The sequence below is a fragment of the Ursus maritimus genome, unplaced genomic scaffold (assembly GCF_017311325.1).
Source record: "Ursus maritimus isolate PB19 unplaced genomic scaffold, ASM1731132v1 scaffold_10, whole genome shotgun sequence".
In the NCBI taxonomy this organism is placed as follows: Eukaryota; Metazoa; Chordata; class Mammalia; order Carnivora; family Ursidae; genus Ursus; species Ursus maritimus.
The window spans coordinates 64,153,072-64,177,458 of record NW_024423344.1 but is presented as its reverse complement, the minus strand read 5'-3'; the positions used below and the strand labels follow the sequence as shown (position 1 = coordinate 64,177,458).

The 24,387-nt window shown below is 39.5% G+C and overlaps 2 protein-coding genes across 5 annotated transcripts in view; one reads left to right on the top strand and one right to left on the bottom strand.

Moving 5' to 3' along the window:
• Positions 1 to 5,468, bottom strand: part of GPR180 (G protein-coupled receptor 180) — a 40,210-nt gene extending 34,742 nt beyond the window's left edge. For 3 of the 4 annotated variants that reach the window (XR_005833126.1, XM_040623834.1, XM_040623845.1), the window contains exons 1-2: positions 5,224 to 5,465; positions 2,588 to 2,746 (exon numbers count right to left, since the gene is read on the bottom strand). Coding sequence is in view for 3 of the 4 variants with exons in the window: in XM_040623834.1 (XP_040479768.1) it covers positions 2,588 to 2,746; positions 5,224 to 5,368 (304 nt within the window). In the remaining variant the exon portion in view is untranslated. Of the gene's footprint in view, positions 1 to 2,587; positions 2,747 to 5,223 lie in introns of all 4 variants that reach the window. The other variant, XM_040623837.1, reaches the window with a different exon arrangement.
• A 2,210-nt stretch (positions 5,469 to 7,678) lies between these two features.
• Positions 7,679 to 23,957, top strand: TGDS (TDP-glucose 4,6-dehydratase). Its single transcript, XM_008685013.2, has 12 exons — positions 7,679 to 7,897; positions 10,464 to 10,530; positions 11,528 to 11,596; positions 12,736 to 12,826; positions 14,420 to 14,562; positions 15,692 to 15,790; positions 16,640 to 16,699; positions 17,892 to 17,935; positions 18,565 to 18,730; positions 20,548 to 20,606; positions 21,248 to 21,345; positions 22,512 to 23,957. Exons 1-12 carry the CDS (start codon positions 7,812 to 7,814, stop codon positions 22,598 to 22,600), a joined length of 1,071 nt encoding a protein of 356 aa, XP_008683235.1. The 5' UTR covers positions 7,679 to 7,811; the 3' UTR covers positions 22,601 to 23,957.
• Positions 23,958 to 24,387: the final 430 nt, after the last annotated feature.

The window sequence follows — 24,387 nt, the reverse complement described above, 5'->3', positions numbered from 1 at the left end:
GTTTACCAGAGTTAGAAGAGTAAGTCTTGGACAGATGGGTGGAGGGATGGGTGAAAAAAAATGAAGGGGATTAAGAGAACATTTATCGTGATGAGCAATGTACAGAGTTGTGTAATAACTATATTATATGCCTGAAACTAATATAACACTGTATTAACCATACTGGAATTAATTAAAAAACAAAACCAAAAAACCCTTCAAGCCCTAAGCTTTATGATTCATCCTACAAACACTTAGTAAAAGCTTAACCAAGTACTTGGGTATTATAAATTTTCATTTTCATACTACCATGTAACTAACATTCATAGTACTTATCGCAATTGCAATTTCACATTTATTCCCGTTGATGAGATTCATTTCTGTCACCCCCACTAACCTTAAGGACCAACAGAGTATATTTTGGTCCCTGATTTATTACAAGTGCCTTGCCTAGTACATGAAACAATGGAAGTGAATGAGTGAAAGAGTAAACCAAAAGAGCCCTGCTGCTCTGACTGATTTTAGAACAAATACGTAAGATGTAAGTGGTAACTCTAATATGTGCTATGGAAGAAAACAAGCTATAAAAACTCAAGTGTCAACTTAGCGTAGGGAGGGGCCAAAGAGGGACAGAAGAACAAACAGAGAAAAAGTCTATGCAAAGGCCCAGGATAGCACTGAAATAGAATAAGCTTACGAATAAAATGAGGCAGGTGGGGACAATGCTGTGAGATGGAACTGGGGAGAAAACAATGGCTAGACCAGGATGGCTTTGCTGATCAGGTTAAGAAGACCTGTCTTTGTTCTAAGAGCAGAAGAAAATGACTGGAGTATTTCTGGGTGTGGTGAGGAAGTGAATGTGACATGATCAAATCTGCTGTTCAGAAAGATCACTCTGATTACGGGGACACCAGCACAGCTGCAGCAGCCAGAGAAGAGACTGCTGCAACAGGAAGAAGATTACGACAGCCTGGTGGAGGCAGAGACGCAGAAAAATAGATGAATTCCAGAGATATTTAGAAGTCACTTACTGACAGATTGGAAGGGGATAGAGAGGTCAAAGAGGGAGTGTCGGAAGACTCCCTGGGTTCTAGCTTGTTTAACTGGACAGGTGATGCCAGCTCCTGAAACAGGGAACACCAGAAGAAGAAGAGGACCAGGTTTGAATGGGTAAGTTGATGAACTGGTTTTGGAAATGATAAGAAGTGGGAATGGAAGGCTAGAACTTTTTGTCCATATGTGGAACATTTAGATGACCAAATTGGTATAGGAAGAAAAAAACTGATAATGAGCATTTGCACAAATTTCCCAGGTAAGTTCTGAAAATCAGGGGAGAGGTAAAATAAATTTATGTAACTGTCTCTTTGATATCTGAATCTAGTTATTCAAGACTTCTTCAGCACACAAGTCATCTCATTAATCTAGATAAGAGATCCCCACAAGAAGTGGCAAGGATTGGGGGGGCTTCTACTCTTTTTTTAAATGATGTATTTATTTATTTGAGAGAGAGAGAGAGACCATGAGGCAGCAGGGGGCGGGGCGGGAGAGGGTGAGAATCTCAAGCAGACTCCGTGCTGAATGCAGAGCCCAACATGAGGTTCGCTCTTGCAACCCTGAGATCATGACCTGAGCTGAAATCAGGAGTCTGATGCTCAACCAACTGAGCACCTAGGCCCCCCTGGGGGCTTCTATTCCTACCCCTATTCTAGCTAGCTGCCTTATAAGGGACCCAGAGAGCTGCTGAGACTAGGAAGATTAAAAGCTCAGAAAACGGCAATGTTTTACTTTACTAGATTAAAAGAAGATCCAGACTCACTGATATGCAGAACACAGTAGGGGAAATATAGGGGGGGAAGAAAGGAGAGGGATAATTCCTACTTTTTCTCATGGATGCTTCACATTCCTAGTATCTCCTACAACCAATTAACTTCCAAGGCGTAAAATGGGTAGCATGGTATATGCCCTTCATTTCTACAGAAATTAAAGTTTCACTAATTCTGGATAGTGGACCCTAATATTTGGGATAGTGTTGATGAGAATGGAAGGGTTCAAGGATACAGGCAACTAGGATAATAAAAGTAGAGCTTCTCCAGGGGCAAATCTATAAATTTACAAATGATGCGGTGCTGGTACATCCTAAAATGATGTACTTTGTCACCATATGACTAGGTCCCATGTTCCAATAACATGTTGCAAAACAGCGTCACTTGGGCTAAATCATACAATTAACTGAGATAATACATATTTAGTGATTAGCTCAGTGCTAACAGATAATAAGCATTCAATAAATGCTATTATTCACTCCACGCTGCCACTGGGCCAAAATATATTCGCCATATTGGTCTTAATCAGATGACTTTTAAGAAGTACAAATGAAGGAAGCATGCCTTTATACATTATCTGGATATTTTTCAAAAATCTTTAATGATAAGGGGAGGAGAAAGGCATTCTATCCTTTGATCAAGGAAAACTTCAGCTTAAAACGTACTAGAGAAAATGTCACCACAGTGCGATGTGTCATGAAACATCTTGGTATGAAAACAAAGATTTCAACATTCAGAAGGAAAAAAAATGTATCTAATGATCAAAGAAAAAAAGATATACTCACTTGTCAACTGAGCTTTGGATAATTTTTCACCACAACTATAACCAGGACTGCTTTCCTGCAGCTTTAGCCATTCCTGGGCTTGGAACAAGTAGAGTTTAGCTTCTTTTCCAACAGCTACTGCTATGTTGTTGATTCTCACACACAGAAGAGCATGGTCACCTTGACATTAAAACAAAAATTATTAAATAGTTTGGTCTTGTATGGAACTGACATGATAAGACAATTCAACACCTCTATTTATCAAAATAGGAATTTAAAGAACATAGTTTTTCTTTCTTTCTTTTTGTTTTATTTTTTAATTTTTTAAATTTAAATTCAATTAATTAACATAGTGTATTATTAGCTTCAGACACAGAGTTCAGTGACTCATCAATCTTACAGAATACCCAAGAAGACAGTTTTTCTTAAATCTCACTTAACTAGGTAGATCACATTGGAATGAACATCCCATACAGGTGCAAGTCAAGAGACTATTCACATTAGTTATCCAAATTAATGTGTGGTGTCTCCTTACACTTCCAATGAAGAGTGATGCCATTTCACTGAATAAATAACATCTGCTGTATCTGAACATTCACTACAACAGGATTTTTGCCTCATTTTACAACCACTCCACGTCTTTAATATTTGTTCATAAACTATCTGTAGAAGTTTCCCACCAAAGTTTCTCTTGTTTTCTAATATAATATGTGTGTTAATATTATACTTTTAACGGAAAAAATAGGCATAGCTAACAGCAAGAAAGCTTAAACAAATTAGTTTGGGGGTAGACATTTTACACCTGATAAAAAATTTGACATCTGTGACTTTTACAAAGGAACTTGCAGAACAAGAGATGTTGTGAGACTTAGAATGAGCCTGGTTGCACACACTGAGTACATTGAAGGCCCTAAACAGAAATGGCAAAAAAGTAGTTGCCTCTAGGCAAAGGAACTCTGGATGAGGAAAAGTAAAGCAGGATACGGTTTTCATTTTTCATTTTAAGATCTCTTCTCCTGTGCTGTTGTCACATTTGTTATCATAATAATCACTCTGATTAAACATTTTAAATAAATTTAAATGTACAGTATGTATCAAGGAATGTCCAAGTCTCTTACATAAATTGATTACATGATAAATTATCCAAAATTTTAGAAGTGACTTGAAGGTTTAACATCTTAAATTGCACTGAGTTAATTATTTCAGTATAATTTAGTATTATTTTATTGAATTCAAATTCATTAAGACTGGTAATAAAAAAATATATACACACACATAGAAAGAGCGTGTATGTGTGTTAATATACTTGGAACACTCAATTTCTCAGTCTTCCTTGAGATATCTGGATTTCCTACCTATGTTTCTCCTGTTTACCAAGTAATCATGAAATATCTGGGTTGTCTAAGTCCCTCTCCTAGTGATAACCCATGTCATAGCTTCTATATATCCCAGATTTTCCAGCACTGTCCAGGTTGTGCCATTTATTCTAGTGTCTTTGCTGTCACTGTTCATATTCAAAGTACAGTTATAGCCAGCTGATTAAAAGAAACTAAAAATGTGACCTAAAAAATAATAATAAAGCGTTTCTATATTTTAAACACTTTGATAGAAAAAAAAAATTCAGGTTCCCCTCCCTTTACACCACCAATTCTGTAATTTTGCAACAGTTTAAATTCCTTTCCTACACCAAAATAGCTTCTTGTTTCTATTATCTTCTTAAGAATCCTCTCTGGGACAACAGTTTGACATTGCATCTTTTAATGCTAAAAACTGTATTAATCAAGGATACCAACCTTATCGAGGCAAATCATTATTTAAAATACAATACTAGTCAAATAGAGTACCAAAAGTACGTACCAAGAAAATCACTTAAATTTTGAGAGTGCAAATAAAGCAAAAATTAGAATGAATTGCAAATTCATTCATTGAAGATTTATTGATTTTTGAGGGAGACCAGGAAGTAAGAATCAAATGCAGTTCTCGTTTCAGAAGAGCCAGACAGGATACAAATGATGAAGCTTCCAGGACGCACTTAAATGCATTTCTGTCAAGTGAGTTCTAGACCTCCTGGTCCATGGTAAATCTACTCCTTCAGTAGTGGAGTAACCAAACTGTCCTAGCAATTGTTACCACTAGATTAACAGGTATTTTATTTGGTTTCCAAAACCTCTCTGCTTCAAGTGCGTTTTAGCAAATTATCTTAAAAACAAAGACTAAACCCAGTAAATCTAAGTTCTGGAGCTTAAATGCAGACATAAGTACAGTGCCTTAGTGCATATAATCAGGCTGAGACAGGAGTGAGCAAACGATGCTCCCTTGAGGGAAGCATCTGGAAAGATGCAGCATAGGAAGTCCTCCGTACTTTCGTTCGTGCGGGGAGGGTGGGGGAAACGGTGTTTCAAGTGCAGAATACAATCACCAGTGGGGGAGGGTGCTGAGCGGGGAGCAGCAACAGCAGGGCTGGCGTTAACGCATCCCACGATTCCGGCAGCTGCAGTCGGGGGTGGGCTGCCGGCGACGCGGGAAGTCCAAGTGGGGCTGGGGGCAGTCCCCCGCGTCGCCGCCGCCGGCTCCAGGCCTCCGCAAGCGAGGTGGGGAGGCGCGCCCCGCGGGCTGGGCCCACGCGCCTGCATCCCGCTCCCCGCCCCCGCACCTACCGTGGAACTCGAAGTGGCCGATGCTCTGGCCCTGAGCGTCTCGGGCCGCGGCACTGCTGAAGCTGCCCCGCAGGGTCTTACCCTGGCTGCCCGGCGGCCACCAGCAGCAGGTGAGGGCCACCGCCAGCAGCCGCAGGGCTCCCATCCCCCCTTCCCTCTCGGCACCCACACACCCCGGCCCTAACCGCCTGCGGCCGCCTTCCCCACGTCGGCAGCCGGGGGTGAGGGAGGAGGGAGCCGGACCGGCGTCCCCGACCCGCCCCCGGGAGACTGACAACCTCTGTGGCAGGCCCCTCCGCCACGAGCCAAGTACACCCACCAATCAAAGGCTGAAATGGGCGGGACGTGCGGAGGCGCGCGTCCCATCACTCCCCAGCCTGCTGGCTAGTTCCCGCCTTTTTTATGGAGACGCAGAAGGGTGTCGCTTCAGGTTACGGAAAAAGCATTGCCCTACGTCGTCTCCGTGTGTGTGCCACTGCGCATGCGTGGGGTCGCCCGCACAGCTCCCGAGGGCTTTCCAGGGGCGGGGCGCGGAGGGAGTGGTGGGATGTGGGATTCTGGAAGAACTGAGAAGCAGCGCACGACGGCGCCGGTTCTGGTGAGGAAAGGAAGACTCCCTCAAAGCCAGAGGTGCCTATGCAACCTACTGGACGTTTCCGCTTTACCGTCTCAAAGACACGTAACTACATGTCCAAGTTTAACACATGAATGCTCTTGGCGCGTCTAACCGATTTTAACCTCTTAGGTTCCCTGTCTTCTTGAATTATATCGTCAGACAGCTGGGAAGTATGTAGCTTACACCCGTGCATCCAATCATCTCAATAAAACAGGTCTATTAGCGCCTCTTCTGGGCGGCGATGGTAGGAAGCAGCTGCCTCTCTTCATATCCAGGGCCATCATGGTATTATCTTGCTTGGCCTGTGGAAGTAACTTGCCACCAGTCTTAATTTTCTCCAGTTGGCCACGCACAGCCCATCTCTATCCTAAAGCCACAGAAAGCTTTGGGAAACGAAATCTGACTGCATCACTTCCTTCAAAGGCTTTGGATCGCCTGTAGCACAGAAGCCAAACTCTTTAGAATATAGCTTTTGAGTTTCTCACATTTCCATCTCGACTTTTTGGCTCCATCCTTACCGAACCACTGTCAGTTCGCTGAACACTCCAAGTTCTCCTCTCTGAGCCTGTAGCTCTTGCAGATCCATTGTATTTAAAAAGTGAGATAATATTATTAGATTGTATGCAGCTTTTCATTATTACGTATAAGCAATATATCAGTGAACATATTTGTGTTTTTCTGCAATTATCTATATTATATATCATGGGATTTGGGAATCGTAGGGTATGTGCATTTGAACTTTTCCTGTATGTTACCATTTTTTTAAAAGATTTTATTTATTTATATGACAGAGATAGAGACAGCCAGCGAGAGAGGGAACACAAGCAGGGAGAGTGGGAGAGGAAGAAGCAGGCTCATAGCGGAGGAGCCTGATGTGGCGCTCGATCCCATAACGCCCGCTGTGCCACCCAGGCGCCCCTGTATGTTACCGTTTTGCCCCAAAAAAGGTTGTAACAAATGACATTTCCACATATACTGGGTATTCTCTTTCTTTTTATACTTTGCCAACACATTATATGAAAAAAGAAAAAAAAACCCAAGATATTTATCCATTCAACATTAACTGATCCTTTATTCTGTGCCAGGTCTGGTCCCACGACCTTGGGATTATAGCAGGAAACAGAACAAAGCCCCTGCCCTCCCTGGCCCATACCAATGAGTAGTTCAACATAAATGTTGATGACTATTTTAGAGAAAAAAGAAAGAAGGATAAGTGGTTCAGCNGGGCTGGGGTAGAGCTTGCTATTTTAATTGGGGTGGTCAAGGGTGACCTTCAATCTGAGAACTGACAAAGTAAGGGTAAAAACCAGGCAGACATCTGGGGAAGGGGCATCCAGGCCTAAGGGAAGTAGCACGCCTGGCAAATTCAGGGAGAAGCAAGGAGGGCAGGCAGGCTGGGGCAGCGTGAGCAAGAATAGTAAGGGTGGGATCTAGGAAATATCTTTACCACCATTGCCAGCAACCTGCGTTGTCGGTAATAATACTAACAAAGCAAAAGGCATTTTCCGATTGCAACCTCCCATTTCCACACTTTGCAAGCAGAGAACTCCCGGAGTTCTCAGCTCAACTGGTGAGTAATCTCGGGAGATTCTTTAGCAGTACAAGAATGAAAAAAGTAATCACTCATAATTCCGACTTTCTGTGTATCCAAGTAAAACCTGATCTATAGTGGTGTCACTTGACACAAAACGTTCCAGACCCTACTTCTCAGATAGCCCACTTACGCCTAACCGGTCAGGTTTGGGAAAGAGAGGAGCTGCGCCTGCGCAGTAGCGCAGCACTGCCCGCCCACCCAAGGGCCCCGCCCCTACTGCAAGTGGGCGGGGATAAGGCGGCCGGGCTCCGGAAGCTGCAGCAGCCTGCCCCACTGACGTGTCGGGGCCGCGAGACGCGTCGCGAAAAGTCGCGGTGGAACTTACCTGCGGTGTATAGATCTGGCGCTTTACGCTGCCAGACACTGCTGAGCTGGGAGATGTCGGCTGCAGGCCGGACGGAGCCCTTGGGTCCTCCCAGCAGCTTTGCGAAGCGGCTTCTGGTGACCGGGGGTGCTGGTTTCATGTAGGTAACGGCGCCGCTGGCCGAGTAGTGGCTCCCCCAAAACCCCAACCTTTTCCTGCGCCTCTGCTTGCTCTTGGCATCTTGGAACCAGCTTGGGGGGTCTGATATGGGGAGGGTCTTAACGCACGAACAGCATCAGCCTACCTACCTTCTTCCCCCTCTCCCCGCCTGCGAAGACTTGGTTCCTTTGAAACTGCGATTTTATTTAAGATGCCTCCCAACCAAAGCCAAAGTACTGTGGTGCTATCTGCCCTCTTACCTGGCCGGGATGCACCCGACACTCTTCTGAGTGCCCCCACATTGCAGTAGGCTTCTCACCAACTGCCCCAGCCTCCAGCCCTCCCCCTCTGTACACAGGCCTTGTACATATAAGCGCCAAGAAACGATTTTTGAATTACAGTAAAGCATTCATTTATTTAACGGCCTTAAAAAAAAAAACACTCTTTTGAGGCTTTGACCTGGACGAGATGTGTAATGCCTCTTTCCCTTTCACACCCACACGCAATCAGTGAGTCCTCTTCCAGGGCTTCCGAAGCGAACACTTCTCGCCCCTCCCCCCTCCTATCCTAGTCCACGTTACTGTCTTCTGCCTAGATTACTACTGTAGCTTCCTGATTGGTCATACTGCTTCCCCTCTTGTTCCCTAAAAGTCTGTTCTTCACACAGAAGTCAGTGTTTAAGTAAATAAGTGCATAAAGTTTTACCCCAGTGGTTCCTGTCACACTTAGAATAAAATCCAAACTCTTTAGCATATCTAGAAGACTCAGGGGTCCAGGCCCTACTTTTCCAACCTGATCTGCCATTCTGCCTCTTTGCTTTTCTGTACCTGCCACACTTAACCTTTTTGGAGTTCCTGGAACACATGAGGCCCATTCTTCCTGTCTTGAGGCCTTTGCACTTGCTTCCCCTTTGGTTAGAGCACTTGCATCACTCAATTCAGATGGTTACTTAGCTATCTATCACCTCCTGGGACAGGCACTCCCTGGCCATCCTATCTAAGATAGCCCCTTTCCCAACTAACACACTAATCACTACCCGAAGTTATATTGTGTATTAGAGTTTACTTGCTTACTGCCTGCATCCCCGCTCTAGAATGTAAACTGGATGAGGGCAGAGACTGTTGTTCACTCAGCATCTGTAAGAATGCCTGGCTTATTTTACAGAGGTCTTCAGTAGTTATTGAATGGCTGAATGCACAGGTACCAACAGGAAGCTCCCAGTGTCTAGTGGAAGAGGAACATGGGTATCACCTCCCCCATTAGCACATTAAATCACCTCTTCAGATCTGACAGTAACTTGGAGGAGGGTACCAGGCAGGCGGGATTTACTTAATAAGAGGAGGGGCATGAGGGGCGCCTGGGTGGCACCGTGGTTAAGCGCCTGCCTTCAGCTCAGGGCGTGATCCCGGCGTTATGGGATCGGACCCCACCTCAGGCTCCTCCGCTATGAGCCTGCTTCTTCCGCTCCCCCTGCTTGTGTTCCCTCTCTCGCTGGCTGTCTCTATCTCTGTCAAATAAATAAATAAAATCTTAAAAAAAAAAAAACTTAAAAAAAAAAAAGAAGAGGGGCATGAGGTGGTACTTGTGTGAGAGTGCTGGTCCCAGAAGGGCAAGTTCTAGAAAAAAAAAAAAGAAGAGGGGCATGAGCATAAAAAGGTGGTACTTGTGTGAGAGTGCTGGTCCCAGAAGGGCAAGTTCTAGAAAATGCTGTGAAAGGGCCATCAAGTACAAACTCTGAGTTCATAATTTCATCAAGGGCTGCCCTTGGTCCTGGGAGCCCAATGTTTTGGCATCTATGAGAAAATCTAGTGGATCATCGCACTGAGAGATGTCTCTGGTTCCACTTAAGGGTCCTCGGAAACCCAGGAGCCACTATGGCTTTCTAACTCAGGATGGCCTCAGCCATTATAAGCCTTGGAAACCTAGGTTTAATCTAGAACCTCCCTGAGGATTCTAGTTTACACCACCAAATTCTTGTACCAAGAGATAGCAATTGCAGTAGGGTTACTGTGAACATAGACAACTCCTATGCTCATACTAACTTAAGTTTTGCATGGTTCTACCTACAGTCTCTTAAAAGGTACGTTATAGTTTCAGTCTATTTGTACTGACCATCATCCATCGTATTGATCATCCTGCTTCACTCCCGCACTCAAAGCACATGGACAAAATCATTTGGTTAAACTATTTTTTTCCTTATACCCAGGACCAGTAAATTATCTTTTCTCCACAGTGCAAAGGGATATCGATATATCAATACCAATTATTGATACTGTTGAGAAAGTTAGTGAAAAGTGGGGGGGGTAGTTAGGTTATTTTTGTTAGTTTGCAGAAACTTAAAGGTATCTTTGTAGTTAGGTTATTTTTGTTAGTTTGCAGAAACTTAAAGGTATCTTTGAATAGTTTCCTAATACTCGATGGGTTAAGGTAACATTTAGGAAATGTTAAGAATTTAGGGAAATCTAATGATGTACTGTATGGTCACTAACATATCATAATAATAATAAAAAAAGAAATTAGGGAAAATGTTTAATTTTTTACTAACAAAATATACTTTTTTCTTAAAGCGCATCACATGTGATTGTCTCTTTAGTAGAAGATTATCCAAACTATATGATCATAAATCTAGACAAGGTGAGTTTTATAAAAATGAGCTTCGTGCACTGACACTTAACGTACATTTTTTTAAAGCGTTAGAATCTTATCACGTTGATATTTTAGTTTTTTATTTAGTCATTTTAGCAACTTAGGGGACTACATTGTCATGTGATCATGCTGCAATTAATCTTAGTCTTTTTAAAGTTTTTCATTATGATAGCCCATGAAGTAAAGATTTTAAGTGCAGTATTTTTACCAAAAGAAAATCTTCAACCCTAAGTTCAATATTTAGTGTAATCTTGTCATTATTAACCTTTTTTGGAGTTGGGATAGTCTGATTATTTGATTTGATTATTTGATTATTTGATTTTATAACTGCCACCTCCTGGAAAATTACATATTTATTTCTTAAATTAAACTCATTTAGTTTTGAGGATTTTTCTGTAATAATTGAGGTTTCCCTGGAGAGTCTGAAAGCCATGATTGGTAATCACTGGATTTTTGACTTTAAACACAAGATGCAATTGGTTAGCTTAATCTCATAAAACATAATAGTAAAAGTCTATGGACAGAATAATCTGTAGGTCTTATCAATTTTTGCCTGCCTTACTATTAGGGACAGTAATTTTCCCCCTTTGTACAGGGATTTACAAACAATTCAGGAAACAGTGTAGTGAGTTATAATATGCATAACACAGGTGTGATTGTTTTCAAGTACTAATTCTTTTGCAGTAAGAAATGGTAAGCTCTTTTGGTGGCTGGGGGCAAATCTGGGCAGGAAAAATTTTTAAAGGTGGGGTTTCTAAAAAGTAATTTTTTTGTATTTTGAAAAGATAACAAAATTACATGGGTTTGTTTTTTACTTTTTAAGATATCAGAGACTTCTTCTAAAAGCAAAGAGCAAACACTTTAAGAAGACGTTTTCGTATTATGATCAGAACACCTGCAGTCTTTACAATAAGTTGATATTTTACAGGAGAAACTATTATCACTTTTTGTGTTGTTTCTCTCCCTCCCCCTCACTTACTTTAAGCTGGATTACTGTGCAAGCTTGAAGAATCTTGAAACCATTTCTAACAAACAAAACTACAAATTTATACAGGTATGAAAATTTTCTTATACTTATGTAATTATTATGCTGTGCCTCTTTATCCATTCAGACATTCTATCTTTCTACTTCGCATGCTTGTGTAATGTGGTCTTGGAAAGCACGCTTATTAAAGACCTTTTAATTTCCAGAAGTACCATGTGCTATAGAAAATACTGCTTTTAGATTAATACCACTCTAAAGCTGCGTGCGACTTTTGGTGCCTTGGCAGATCTATGGGTAGGTGGTTGAACTTACATGATTTATGATTTTTCGGTCCTCACTGGCCTTATTAATGAGGCCTTGCTGGGATTTAAAGAGACTGGTATAAAGGGGCAGGCAACAGCCAAAAAGCCCACCATACAGCCCATGGGATAATCTTCTGTGAAGGTCGATTGATTGGCTCTGGAAGGCTGATTCTTACTAGGTACTCTTAGTACCAAGAGTCCAAACTATAAACCAGAGAGCCAGGTCCTTGCAAAGGGAAATTTTAATGTCAAATGAAACTATTTAACTCATGATTTATGTTTTTTTTTTAATTACTTATAAACTCTCTTTTTCACCACAGATTATAAAGAATATACTGAGCAAACATTTTGTAATTCTACTCTCCTATATGAAAGTGTTTCTTTCAGTCAGCAAAGAATTGTTGAGAATACATATTTTTAGAAGAATTAAATGTGCATATAACATCAAAAGTACTCATAAGTTCACTTAGTTGTGGTGAAACACATTTTTAAAATGTCATTGTAATTGTTACACTTACTTTAAATGTATTGCAATAATGGTTACCTCAAACTTTAAAAATATGTTTAAAAAGTTTCCTGTTAACAAGGTTGGCAAGAATGTTATGGGGAAAAGCTAGCATGGTTCTTAGTCATAGTTGGTGTTTGATAAAATACTGCTTTAGACACATATTTGCAAAAAAGTATTTTGAATTGAATATCTTATATCCTAGGATGCTGGAGAAATACATCATTGCTATACTTACTTCACTCCTTGGTTGGATTTTCAAGATATTTTCTATTAAAGCAGGGTGGTAGTGGGGGGATTAATTTTTTTCTTATCATTTTTTTGGTTCATGTAGTAAAATGGTTATACCCATGGGAGTGCTGAATGAAACTTCGCTTTTTCCTGTTTGCTTTTTCATATAGGGTGACATATGTAACTCTCACTTTGTGAAACTGCTTTTTGAAACAGAAAAAATAGATATAGTACTACATTTTGCTGCACAAACACATGTAGGTAAGCATTGTTTTATGTTACAGTTACGATGGGCACATTTTTTTCCCAGTGACTAATTAGCCTAAATCAAAGTCCAGTATTGAAGTCAAACAAGTAGGGACTTAATATGTCTTTGAAAGAGCACATGCCATGCCCTACCAGGAATACTGGGTGCTTTTCCAGTCACTTTTATTAATATAGGTTGAAATATAACCTTGAATGCTATCTTAAAACTTTGAGTTCAACTAAATTCAGTATAGTGATTACTTCTGGGGAAATGGGCCTTCAATTGTATTTTTAATTTTTTTTTTTTAAAGCTGGGTGGTGGATACGCAGTTGAACATTATATTATTATCCATACTCTTTTGTGCAGTCTGAGATATCTTCTCCTTGTCTGCCATTTTATATTGTGCAATATACCATACGTACATTCAGAAGTAAAGCTAAATGAATAATGATGATGTGAATACCCATATAGCCATCACCTAAACAAAAGATAGAATATTGCTGAATCCTCATTAGTAGTTACTACTATTACTGCCTTCTTACCTGATTTTACAATTATAATTTCCCTTGGTCTTCTGCACGGTATATTTAGGAGATTATTCCATAACAGAATATAGAGATATTCCTCATTCCTTTTCCTTATTGTAACTGAGGCTGAGCTTCTTAAGCTTAAGGACCTTTGTGTTTCTTGTCTAAACTATTAGTTTATGTCTCCTATCCAAAAGGGTTGTTCCTTTTTATTTTTTATAACTTCTTTATAGATTGAACATATTAGCCCTTTGTTTCTGATAAGTTCAGATATTCATCCCAGTTTGTCATTTATCTTCTTACTTTGTTTATAGATTTTCTGGTTGTTTGTTTTTTCTATGCAAGAGCTTTTACATAGTCAAACTGATCAGTTTTTTTTTCATTTTGCTTCTGGGTTGTGAGCTATTTTTAGTAAAGTTCTCCTCATTCCCAGATTGTAGAGGACCTATTCTTCAAAGTAAATTTATTTTAAAAATAATTTATCCAGCATTTATTGTGTTTTCAGCAATAACAGATTGATCTGAAAAGCCTCGCCATTTATTAGTAGAATCTAGAAGTTTCAAGTTTTAAATTTAAGAACATTTTAAATTTAGATGTATCATTTTTTTTCTTTTTAGAATAAAAAAAGTGTTTCCTGCAAATTTAGCGCTGATAGTTTTCTAGGTTAAGAATTTACATGTACTTTATAATTTAGGCTTAAAGCAATCATAAATAGGAATGTGTTGGGGCGCCTGGGTGGCACAGCAGTTAAGCGTCTGCCTTCGGCTCAGGGCGTGATCCCGGCGTTATGGGATCGAGCCCCACATCAGGCTCCTCTGCTGTGAGCCTGCTTCTTCCTCTCCCACTCCCCCTGCTTGTGTTCCCTCTCTCTTTGGCTATCTCTGTCTCTGTCAAATAAATAAATAAAATCTTTAAAAAAATAAAAAAAAAATAAATAGGAATGTGTTTTGTTATTTTTTTAAACTGTTGAAGTTGTGGTGAATGAAGAAAAGTGAGTAGAGCTTTCCTTAAACCTGAGTCTGCTGGTGGGTATTTGTGTCCCTTGGGTGAAATTGTTCTAGCTTTTTCTCTTTTCTTTAGATCTTTCATTTGTCCGTGCCTTTGAGTTTACGTATGTTAATGTCTATGGCACTCATGTTTTGGTAAGTGCTGCTCATGAGGCCGGAGTGGAGAAGTTCATTTACGTGAGCACAGATGAAGTGTACGGAGGCAGTCTAGATAAGGTAAGCTTCGAAATGGTAGGTTTCACCTGCTGACCATGGACCACAATGCAAATCTGTCTTACTAAAACCTCTTGTGGGCTTTTTTCACCCCCTCGTTATACACACTGTGGGACTCTCCAAAATGTTTTTCCTTTGTGTCTTCTGTTCAAATCAAAGAATGCCACCCCAAATGGCAACAACCACCTAGTCTCAGTACAGATTTATATGTAATTTGACTGACAATATTTTGCAAGAGAGCAGCACCTCCCGCCTTTCTGTCCCAGTACATACGTGACAAATGTCACTCCCGTGGGCCGGGTATAGGTAAATAGGCTGCAGTCTACGGCCTGCTCACCTTTCTCTCCCACTCGGAAACACTGGAATGTCAAGGAGTGAATGTGAAGTTATTGTAGAAGCTGGAAGCTATTCTTTTTTAATCATTCGTACCTAGTGTACTTTTTATGCAAAAGATGTCTCCATTCTCATCTGTATTTTTCATCGTCACTGTTTCCAACGAGTGACCACATTCTGTTTTATATTTTTACCAAAACATATACGTGGTGAAAAAAAAAATCAAGCAGTTTGAAAAAGCTTATAATGAAAAAAAGCAGACCCTGACCACATCTCCTTAATATCCAGTCCCACCTGTGAGACGCAGTTATTCTCAGTTCTCATTGCAATGTGTATGAGGTGAACTTCTTTCTTCCTGTACCTTTGTCACCCTACATCAGATCTGACACAGTAGCTAGAATGATTTTTAAAGTATAAGTCAGATTATGGCATTACTCTGCTCAAAACCTGTTCATATTGTTACACTGGCCTTCAGGGTCCTACATGTTCTGGCCTCCCTCTGGCTCTCCGGCCTCATCTCCCATTTCTCTTCTCTCACACCAACCTCCCTGCAGTTCCTTTGGACACAATTCTGTCCCAGGACCTTTGTACTTGCTGTTCTCTCTGCCTGCCTTATAGGGTTATTGTGAATGCTACTATATAAAAAATGCTTAGAAAAATGCCAGGGACATAGTTGGAGTTCAATGAATGTGTTTTAACGTGTAGTAATTAACATTTCAAGTTTTTAATATGTTTTCTGATTTTTCTACTTAGATATTATGCATAATACGTATTTTTTAATGCATCTTTTTAAAATAAGGAATTTGACGAATCTTCACCCAAACAACCTACAAATCCTTATGCATCATCTAAAGCAGCTGCTGAGTGTTTTGTACAGTCATACTGGGAACGATATAAAGTAAGAACCAATTTCAGAAACTCTTGAATTATTTTTCTTTTGACTTAGGTGATAAAACTCCAAGTTTGCATTAGCTGCATTCCATTTTTAGACTCAAAGACCTAGATTGAGGAGTTTATATATTAAGGAGTTTAAAATACTTATTTCCTATATTGTGTGGACAAAGCAGGACCTACTTCTTGTTCAGTTCACCACTTAAAGGAATAATTTGTATATATGTTTTCCAACTTCAGTGGTACATGGAGTATTTTAGCTGTAGGGAAAAGCCCTGTTGGAATATCCTGATTCTCAGAATCCTCCGGGTGGAAGAAGACAGAGGGGGGCAGATTCCGTGGCCTGCCACATGGTCCTCTCTACATGATTCCCCTCTTGGCTCCTCATGAGTGGGAGTTGACATTTTCTTGCCTTTTGTGTTTCATAGCATCGAGCCTTTTCCCTTTCGTGGTAGCTCTTTTTATTTGTAAGGGTTGGTGCATCAGAGAAAGACAACGTGAAGTTTCACATCTAACCAAGCCTAAGGTCTGAGACACAGTCTCTGAAATCATCAGGTAGAAATTCCCTTAATTTTCCGCTGTCAAACCTAACTAACCTTCCCCCATCTGTATTCATCCTGCTCTTGTCCTAGGAAAGAAAATATGCCTCTTCTTTATATGAGCCTCTGCCTTTCCTTGAATCCTATCCTCCTCCATATTTTCAGGAACCTTACATTAGAAAAAAAATCCCTTCACTTCTGTGCTTAAGGCGTGTGGAGGTATTGAACTTCAAGTGCCCATCTTTTAGGACTGCTTATCTTTAAAAAATCATTACAATTGGACCTCTTATTATGTTAACACTGACTACTCTTTTAAGTTTCCAGCTGTCATCACGCGAAGCAGTAATGTTTACGGACCACATCAGTATCCAGAAAAGGTACATTTTACTTGTGAATCCATGGTGTGTTTCGGTGATTGTAGCTTCTCATTATTTAAGATAATCTGTCTTCAGTTATTTGTCTGGAATAATTTCTGCTATAATTACTGTATAGGCCACATGCAAATCTCATCAGGTTTAGAGTCTGAAGACCTGAGTTCAAGTCTCAACCTGACACCAGCTGGTGTGACCTTAGGCCCTTGGAGCATCATCTTTAAATTGGGGGATAATGAAAATACTCAGCAGGGATTTTGAAGGATCCAGTGAGATGATAATGTGGAAATGCCTGGTGCTGTTCATGATTCTGAAGTCCTGTAGAGCATTCCCATCGCTCCTGTCATGTTGCTGGAGACTCCTTCCTGGTTTGCAGTCTAGAAATTTGAGAGCTAGTTAGAGAGTCCTACAGGAAGCTTGTACAGAAATTTGTCTTCCTGTCAGCTGGCTCACTGTTCCCCAGCTCCTCTTTATTGTTGCTGGCTGGAACATCTTCAGAAAGTAGTACAAGTAAGTGAATAAAGAAATGTAGTTAAAAGGCTGAACCAGCTGTGCAGTTGGGTCTGATCATTAAGCCTAATTTTAAGTAACCGTTGCCTTCTGTGCCTAAAAATGTGGAGACAGGGTTTTTCACCTTCCAGCCGGTTGCATTGATCTATTTGCCCGAAGAAAGGGGCCATGTCATGATCTGCTGGTCTTAATAGCTACTCTGCTTAATTTGGGGAGTATCTTTCAGAGGTGCATTATAAGTTTAATAATATATCTCACCCTGTTTAACATAACTTTTCTTTTAATTCAATGGCACTGGAATTTACTTTTCATTAATTTCACAAGCACTGATCGGGTAGGTGCTATATGCAAAGCAATAAGTAGGATATGATTGCTGCCCTTAGGAAATCAAAGGTGAGCCTTTATGATGAGACCAAACTGTCCCTGAGGACTGTTCCTGAATTTTGCACCATTTGTATCATTTTGTCTTTATGTTCGTCCAGCAGATAGCTTGTTTTCGTGAAGTAGGAAGCTATCTTAGAGTTCTTTCACTTACCAAAATTACAGTGGCTTTTTTCTTGAACTGATAAGAATTAGAATTTATATACATATTTCTTAATAATCATAATCTTTTAATCTTATGATGAGTTAGATTCATATTAATGAGTGAATTTCCAATGTCTGAAATGATATTTAAATATTCTTTTAGGTTATTCCAAAATTTATATCTTTACTACAACACAACAGGAAATGGTATGTTATTATTTACCTTTGTTCCCCTATGTTTTTCTTTATGCAGATAGTATTTGATGACAGCATGTCTTGAAAATCATAAAGTCTGAAGAGTTGAAGGCCATAGAATTGAATATTTCAACAAATTTATGAATTCCCTCTATAATCAATGTGATGGTTCTTTAAATAATTACAATCTGTAACTCATCTTTATACTTTACTTAGATAATTTGAATTTTTTTTATAATTTCAGTTCTTAAATAACGTATCCTAGAACTTTGAATTATAGCATTAAGGCCTAACATCTATCTTTATATAATTTTACTTTTCCAAAGGACTTATTTAACTCACAGAGCTATACCTATTTCTTCAAAATGCACTTAAAGTAGAAAATTGATGAATAACTTATTTCTCAGGGGTCATTTATATGCTTGTTACCTCCCTACTGAGTGCTGTAGGAGGTTCGGTGGTCATTTAAAAATTAGGGATAAAATTTAGAAAAGTCATGAGAATTTGTGTTTTCAGTAAAAGATTTCTAGGCTCTCCATGGGAATTGGCTTCTCTGGGATTGTACCCAGTCATTGTGTTACCCTGGTTTGGGAGAGCTTACATTTTATGCTTTATGATTCTCTTTCATTTAATCTTTTTAGCTGCATTCATGGATCAGGGCTTCAAACAAGAAATTTCCTTTATGCTACTGATGTAGTAGAAGCATTTCTCACTGTCCTCAAGAAGGGGAAACCAGGTGAAATTTATAACATCGGAACCAATTTTGAAATGTCAGTTCTCCAGCTTGCCAAAGAACTAATACAGCTGGTATGTATATATTGCAAAAGGGTAATGTTTTCAAAATTGTCACTAAATTAGTGGCAGTAATCATTCATTCAGTCAAAATCAGCAATTTACAATTTACTCAATTGGAAAGTGAATGAGTAGAAAAATGAAAAGTACACAAAGATATATCATTGGGTGTTTTATCACTCATTTATAACAGCTTTTCAGGAAAATAAAAATCCTAACACATTAAATGTAGATATTTATTATAATAAATACTTCAATGTCAGAAATACAAAACTGTGTGTGCTAGTCTTAGGGATTGATGATATATAAGTAATTATAGTTAGGAGTGTATGTATGTATTAGTGAACATCAGTTCTCAGTCTCAGGATTCAGTAGAAAGGGAGACTTGGTGTAGGGAAATATTTTTCCTTTGCACAGCTGTCAGAATACTCTGTACTCCAAACATGTGGGTTTTCCATACCAAGAAATTCTGAGAGGCGAGTTGGGTGGCCTATCATTTAACTCAATTTTGACATTATCTGCCTGGAGATGGCTTCAGACCCCATAGGCTAAGGGCTCAGTCCTATAAGACTGTCCCCTGCTTTACGTGCCAGCCACAACCCTGGTTGTCCCCTGTGCTTCTGACCAACTGGCAATATAGCAGAGGTACTTAGCCGGAGCGACTCACGGAAGTCAGAAAAACAGTTTATTTTCTAGATGACTGGCTCATTGCAAAGGATAGAACTCAGGAACAGCCAGATGGCGGAGATGCCTGGGGCAAGGTATGAGAAAGGAGCGTGGATTGACCACGTACTCTCTGGGCCCACCACCCTCCCAGCACCGCCATGTTTTTAGCACCTCAGATGTTCTCTAAACCTTGTTGTTTTGTTTTTTTATGGAGACTTCATTAAGTAGGCATGATTGGTTAAATCATTGACCACTGGCTATGAATTCAACCTCCAGCCCTCTAAGGACAGGGTTGGTTCCCTTGGCAACCAGCCCCCTTCCTTAGGAGCATTCCAAAATTCTCTCATTAACGTAAACTCTGGCATCCTTAGAAGGGGCTTGTTATGAGTAGCAAAAAACACTCTTATCTCTCATCACTTAGGAAATTCCAAGGGTTTTAGGAACTTGGATAAAGAACAAATATATACTTCTTATTATAAATACAATATCAGGGGCGCCTGGGTGGCACAGCGGTTGGGCGTCTGCCTTCGGCTCAGGGCGTGATCCCGGCGTTATGGGATCGAGCCCCACATCAGGCTCCTCCGCTATGAGCCTGCTTCTTCCTCTCCCACTCCCCCTGCTTGTGTTCCCTCTCTCGCTGGCTGCTTCTATCTCTGTCAAATAAATAAATAAAATCTTTTTAAAAATAAATAAATAAATACAATATCACACTGAATAATAACCAAGAGTCAAAAAACTCATTTTCTCCCTTAGTTTATGCCATGTGCATTCTTTGTGAGCTTCGGGTAGAATGTGCGTTATAAAGTACGGAAAGTGTTAATAAAACGCTCTCATTTTAGCTGTCTCCCCCCACTTTGAAGGGGTTATTTTTCTTTTTTTCTTCTTTTTTAAAGATTTATTTCTTTATTTTAAAGAAAGAGAGTGTGCGCACAAACGAGAGGAGGGGTAAAGGGAGGGGGGAGAGAATCTTCAAGCAGACTCCGTGGGACTCAACCTCATGACCCTAAGATCATGACCTGAGCTGAAATCAAGAGTTAATCGAGTGCCTCACCCAGGCTCCCTGAAGGAGATGTTTTTCTTGTCTTTTTAATCAGCTATTGAATACCTTTGTTATTTTCTGGTCTTATTCTATCATTTTGACTCAAAAGCCTTCTCCATTTTGACAGATCAAAGAGACCAGTTCAGAGTCCGAAATGGAAAACTGGGTGGATTATGTTAATGATAGGTGAGTAACAAGTTAAAAGGTTGGGGAAAGGTTGTGAAAGCTCAGATACTTTTATCATTCTAAAATATGTGGACTTAACCAGAAACTACTATTATTGCTCTTGAGTTTTTCGCTAAAGTATTTTTTCCTAATCATGTGTCGAAAGAATAAAGTGTAACATTATTGCTTACTAGCTGTGTGACTTAAAGAAAGTTACTGACCTTTTCCAAGTCTGAGGTCTTCTCGAGTGTGAAATAGGGATAATAATGTCTCATTAACAGAGGTATTTTAAGATTTTATTATAATGTATATAAAGTGCCTAACCCAGGATGTGGAACATAAGATCCCTAATACATTTATGTGAATTTATTTATTCATTCATCACACGGTTAGGTATGAGGCACTGCATTCATACCCAGGTCGTGGCCGAAAGCAGAAAAGGATGAGCCACGGAGAGGGTTAGGCATCTGGGATTACAGATGATATGTTTTTAAATGTGTACTTTATTTTACAAATTTTCTATAATAAGTGTGTCATCGGAGAATTTTTTAAGAAAAAATTTGAATTATGGTAAAGATTCATGGACACACATTAGATCTCTTAGTATTAAATTTGTATATATATATCCACAATGTCATTTTAAATCTGTTCTGTTTTCCAAGACCTACTAATGACATGAGATATCCAATGAAGTCAGAAAAAATACATGGTTTAGGATGGAGACCCAAAGTGCCTTGGAAAGAAGGAATAAAGAAAACAAGTATGTTATGCATTGATCTTTTCGGGGCCGGGGGAGGAGATTCAGAAAAATTGAAAGGGAACATAATTTACTTTTAGAACACTATAAATTCAGTAGAATGTCGTGATGAAGCATTTTCACTTTTTAAATTGTTACATTTCATATGTTTCTAGCGACAGTAACATATCTCCTAAGCATCTTGATTTTCACACACTGACTTCTGCTTAGGCTTCCTGTGTCTTATCAGCGTTTGTCAGAAACCTAGTTCATTGATTCTCAGATGCAGACTTTTCACTTTTTTCACATCCTTTACAGGTGTGAGTTTTAACGTCACAAGTGTCTTATTATTGCATCTTTCTTACTCCCTTGGTAATACGTTAAATAACGGTCAGTGGCATCTTGGATTTGATGAGCAATTGACAGTTGCAGTCTTTGAGTGTCTTAAGTCTTTTTATATTGAAACAAACAAAATTTAGTATGTGCAGAAATAGCCATTAAAATGAGTGTATACAAAATCTGTATATATATGTTAAAGTTCAGTGTAAAAATGTATTCATGAGAAAAGATGAACTCACATGTAGAAAAGAAGTGTTCATTTAGAGCTTGACACAGAGTCCTTGTGTTGAATTTTTAAAAGCAAATTTTAAAGATAATTTCTCATTTTTTAACTAAAAAAACTTTGCTGATAGTATAGCCTCATAAACTAATTTTACATATGACCGGAAGGAAGACCACACCATCTCATTATGCCTGTAATGCAGTGTTGTTGCATTTACATGAACAAAACATTGCATTTTTTTCTGTAACTTTAAAACCAGTGCAAATGACTTATCTCTCTCCCTGGATTTCTTAAAATCAGAATGTCTTAAACACTTAAGACTGGCAAATTCAGTATTGAAGGACTTCTGAAGTTAAAAAGAAAACAATAATGGATTTTTAAATCTAAGTGTTCAGGTATTGAAACATCTTGTGATTAATAACATTGGTTAGTTCAGAATCAAATTGTTTTCTTCATGAGGCATCCCTTTGGCAAGAGTGATTCTTACTTAAATTAAAAATCTAAGTAAAATCAGCTGAGCAGCTGATGGGTAGGATTTTTCTTACTTAGCAGGAACTCAGTAAATGTTGGTTAACTGGTGTTCAGTGTTTTATTTTTTTATTTTTGTCTTTTGGTTTTTTCCTATCAGTTGACTGGTACAGAGAGAATTTTCACAACTGGAAGAATGCAGAAAAGGCATTAGAACCCTTTCCAGTACAACCACCATTTGTACAATAAGGACAATTTTCAGAAAAGGAAGAAAATTATCCTACCTCGACAAGCGATATGAAATCAAGTGACCAGATGAAGTGTCCTCTTCATATGGAATTAGATTCATGACTTTTTGCATAAAATTCAAATGCAGAATGCCTTTAAAATAGTTTCAGTATTGCCATAGGATTTAAATATTAAGATTCAAGTTAGGAACCAGTAGGCCTAGAAAGACCTCTCCATGGGAGGGGGCCAGGAAGGAGGACTCTCATGGTTCCGGGAACCAGGATGGGGAACAGCCCTGCACAGATGACAGCCTTGGCTGGCACTGAACTCAGCTTCCCAGCCTTTCCTCCTGCCCAGAAAGTCTCAAGTTTTCATTTTTAGGCAATATAGGATGAGCCGTATACTGTCATTCATCTTTTTTTAAAGATCTGATGTGCTATAATTGTTTTAAAATGGGAACAATGGGAGCATATTTAGCACTTTTTAACTTTTGATAATTTTGTAAAATTAAGTTAAATGTCTTTTAAAAGGATGTAGTTTTTATATTTTCAAAATCAGTTGTTGAAGTTATACATAAGTAACTGCATAGGAGAAATTTTATCATGTTTTTACTGTTTAAAATGATTTTATTTATAAAATTATCAATATTTTAATGTATTTAATGTAGAATGTGGCTTTATTTTTAGTAAGGTATGTTTTTATTTTGCTGTAGAAAAACTTTTATACTACTTGATTAAATATTTTTAATTCCTCTGTCTATTAAAGACTTTAAGATGACTCGAAAAAGCAACTGACTGGATATTGCATTGAGAAAGGGAAAGGAGTCCAAGACTGTGCCCAGCTTTCTGGCTTCAGTGCACGAGTGATGGCTGGTTTCCTCTGCAGAGTGGGTAGCAAGGCCATTAACTTGGAAGTGGTCAAAGGAAGGGGATAAGAGTGGAGTCAGGGCCTTGAGGAGGTGGAGATCGAGAAAAGAATAAGCAGATCCAAAGTCAGTTAAGAGGATTTGCCAAACAGGAGTGAAACACAAACTGAAGTTGAACATTGTAGTTCCAGAATTCTGAGCTAGGTAAAAATAGATTGACCCATAGGTGGGCATAGTCGGGGTCAGTGGGGGCAGAGGGAGTGGAGGGCTGAGAGTGAGAGCGAGTGAAGTGATGCCCACTGGCCCTAGCTGTGTAGGAGAGAAAGTGCTTCTTGGGGGTGGCCGGTAGCTAGAGGAAATGGAGAGGGGGACGGGCATAAGGGCGTGAAGGTGAGAGCTTGGAGAGGTTAGGAAGTTATAGGCAGAAAATGGGACCAACTGAGAGCAAATGGTCTTTGGTGAAGTTTGGTCATTGAGGGTGGATGACAAAATAAAAACACTTTTTCTGTGTCATTTGTTTTTGCACATACTTTTGTGTACACTTTTATTTCCAACTTCGATGTAGTGAATATAGCTTAACCTTTATCATTTATCTAGTCTCAGGAGATGACCTTGACAAGCATTAGGAACATATAATGAAAAATCAGTTTAAAAAAAACTTTATGCAAAAAGTGTAAAAAAAAAATGAATGTTCTACATCATATGTCATCAGAGAAGTATAAATTAAAACAAAAATTAGATACCTATTAAAATGGCCAGAATCTGGAACACTGACAACACCAGATGCTGAGAATGTGGAGCAACGGGAACTCTCATCCGTTGCTGGTGGGAATGCAAAAGGGTACAGCCACTTTGGAAGACAGTTTGGCAGTTTTCTTACAAAACTAAACATACCCTTACCATGTTATCCAGCAATTGCACCCCTTGGCACTTACCCAAAGGA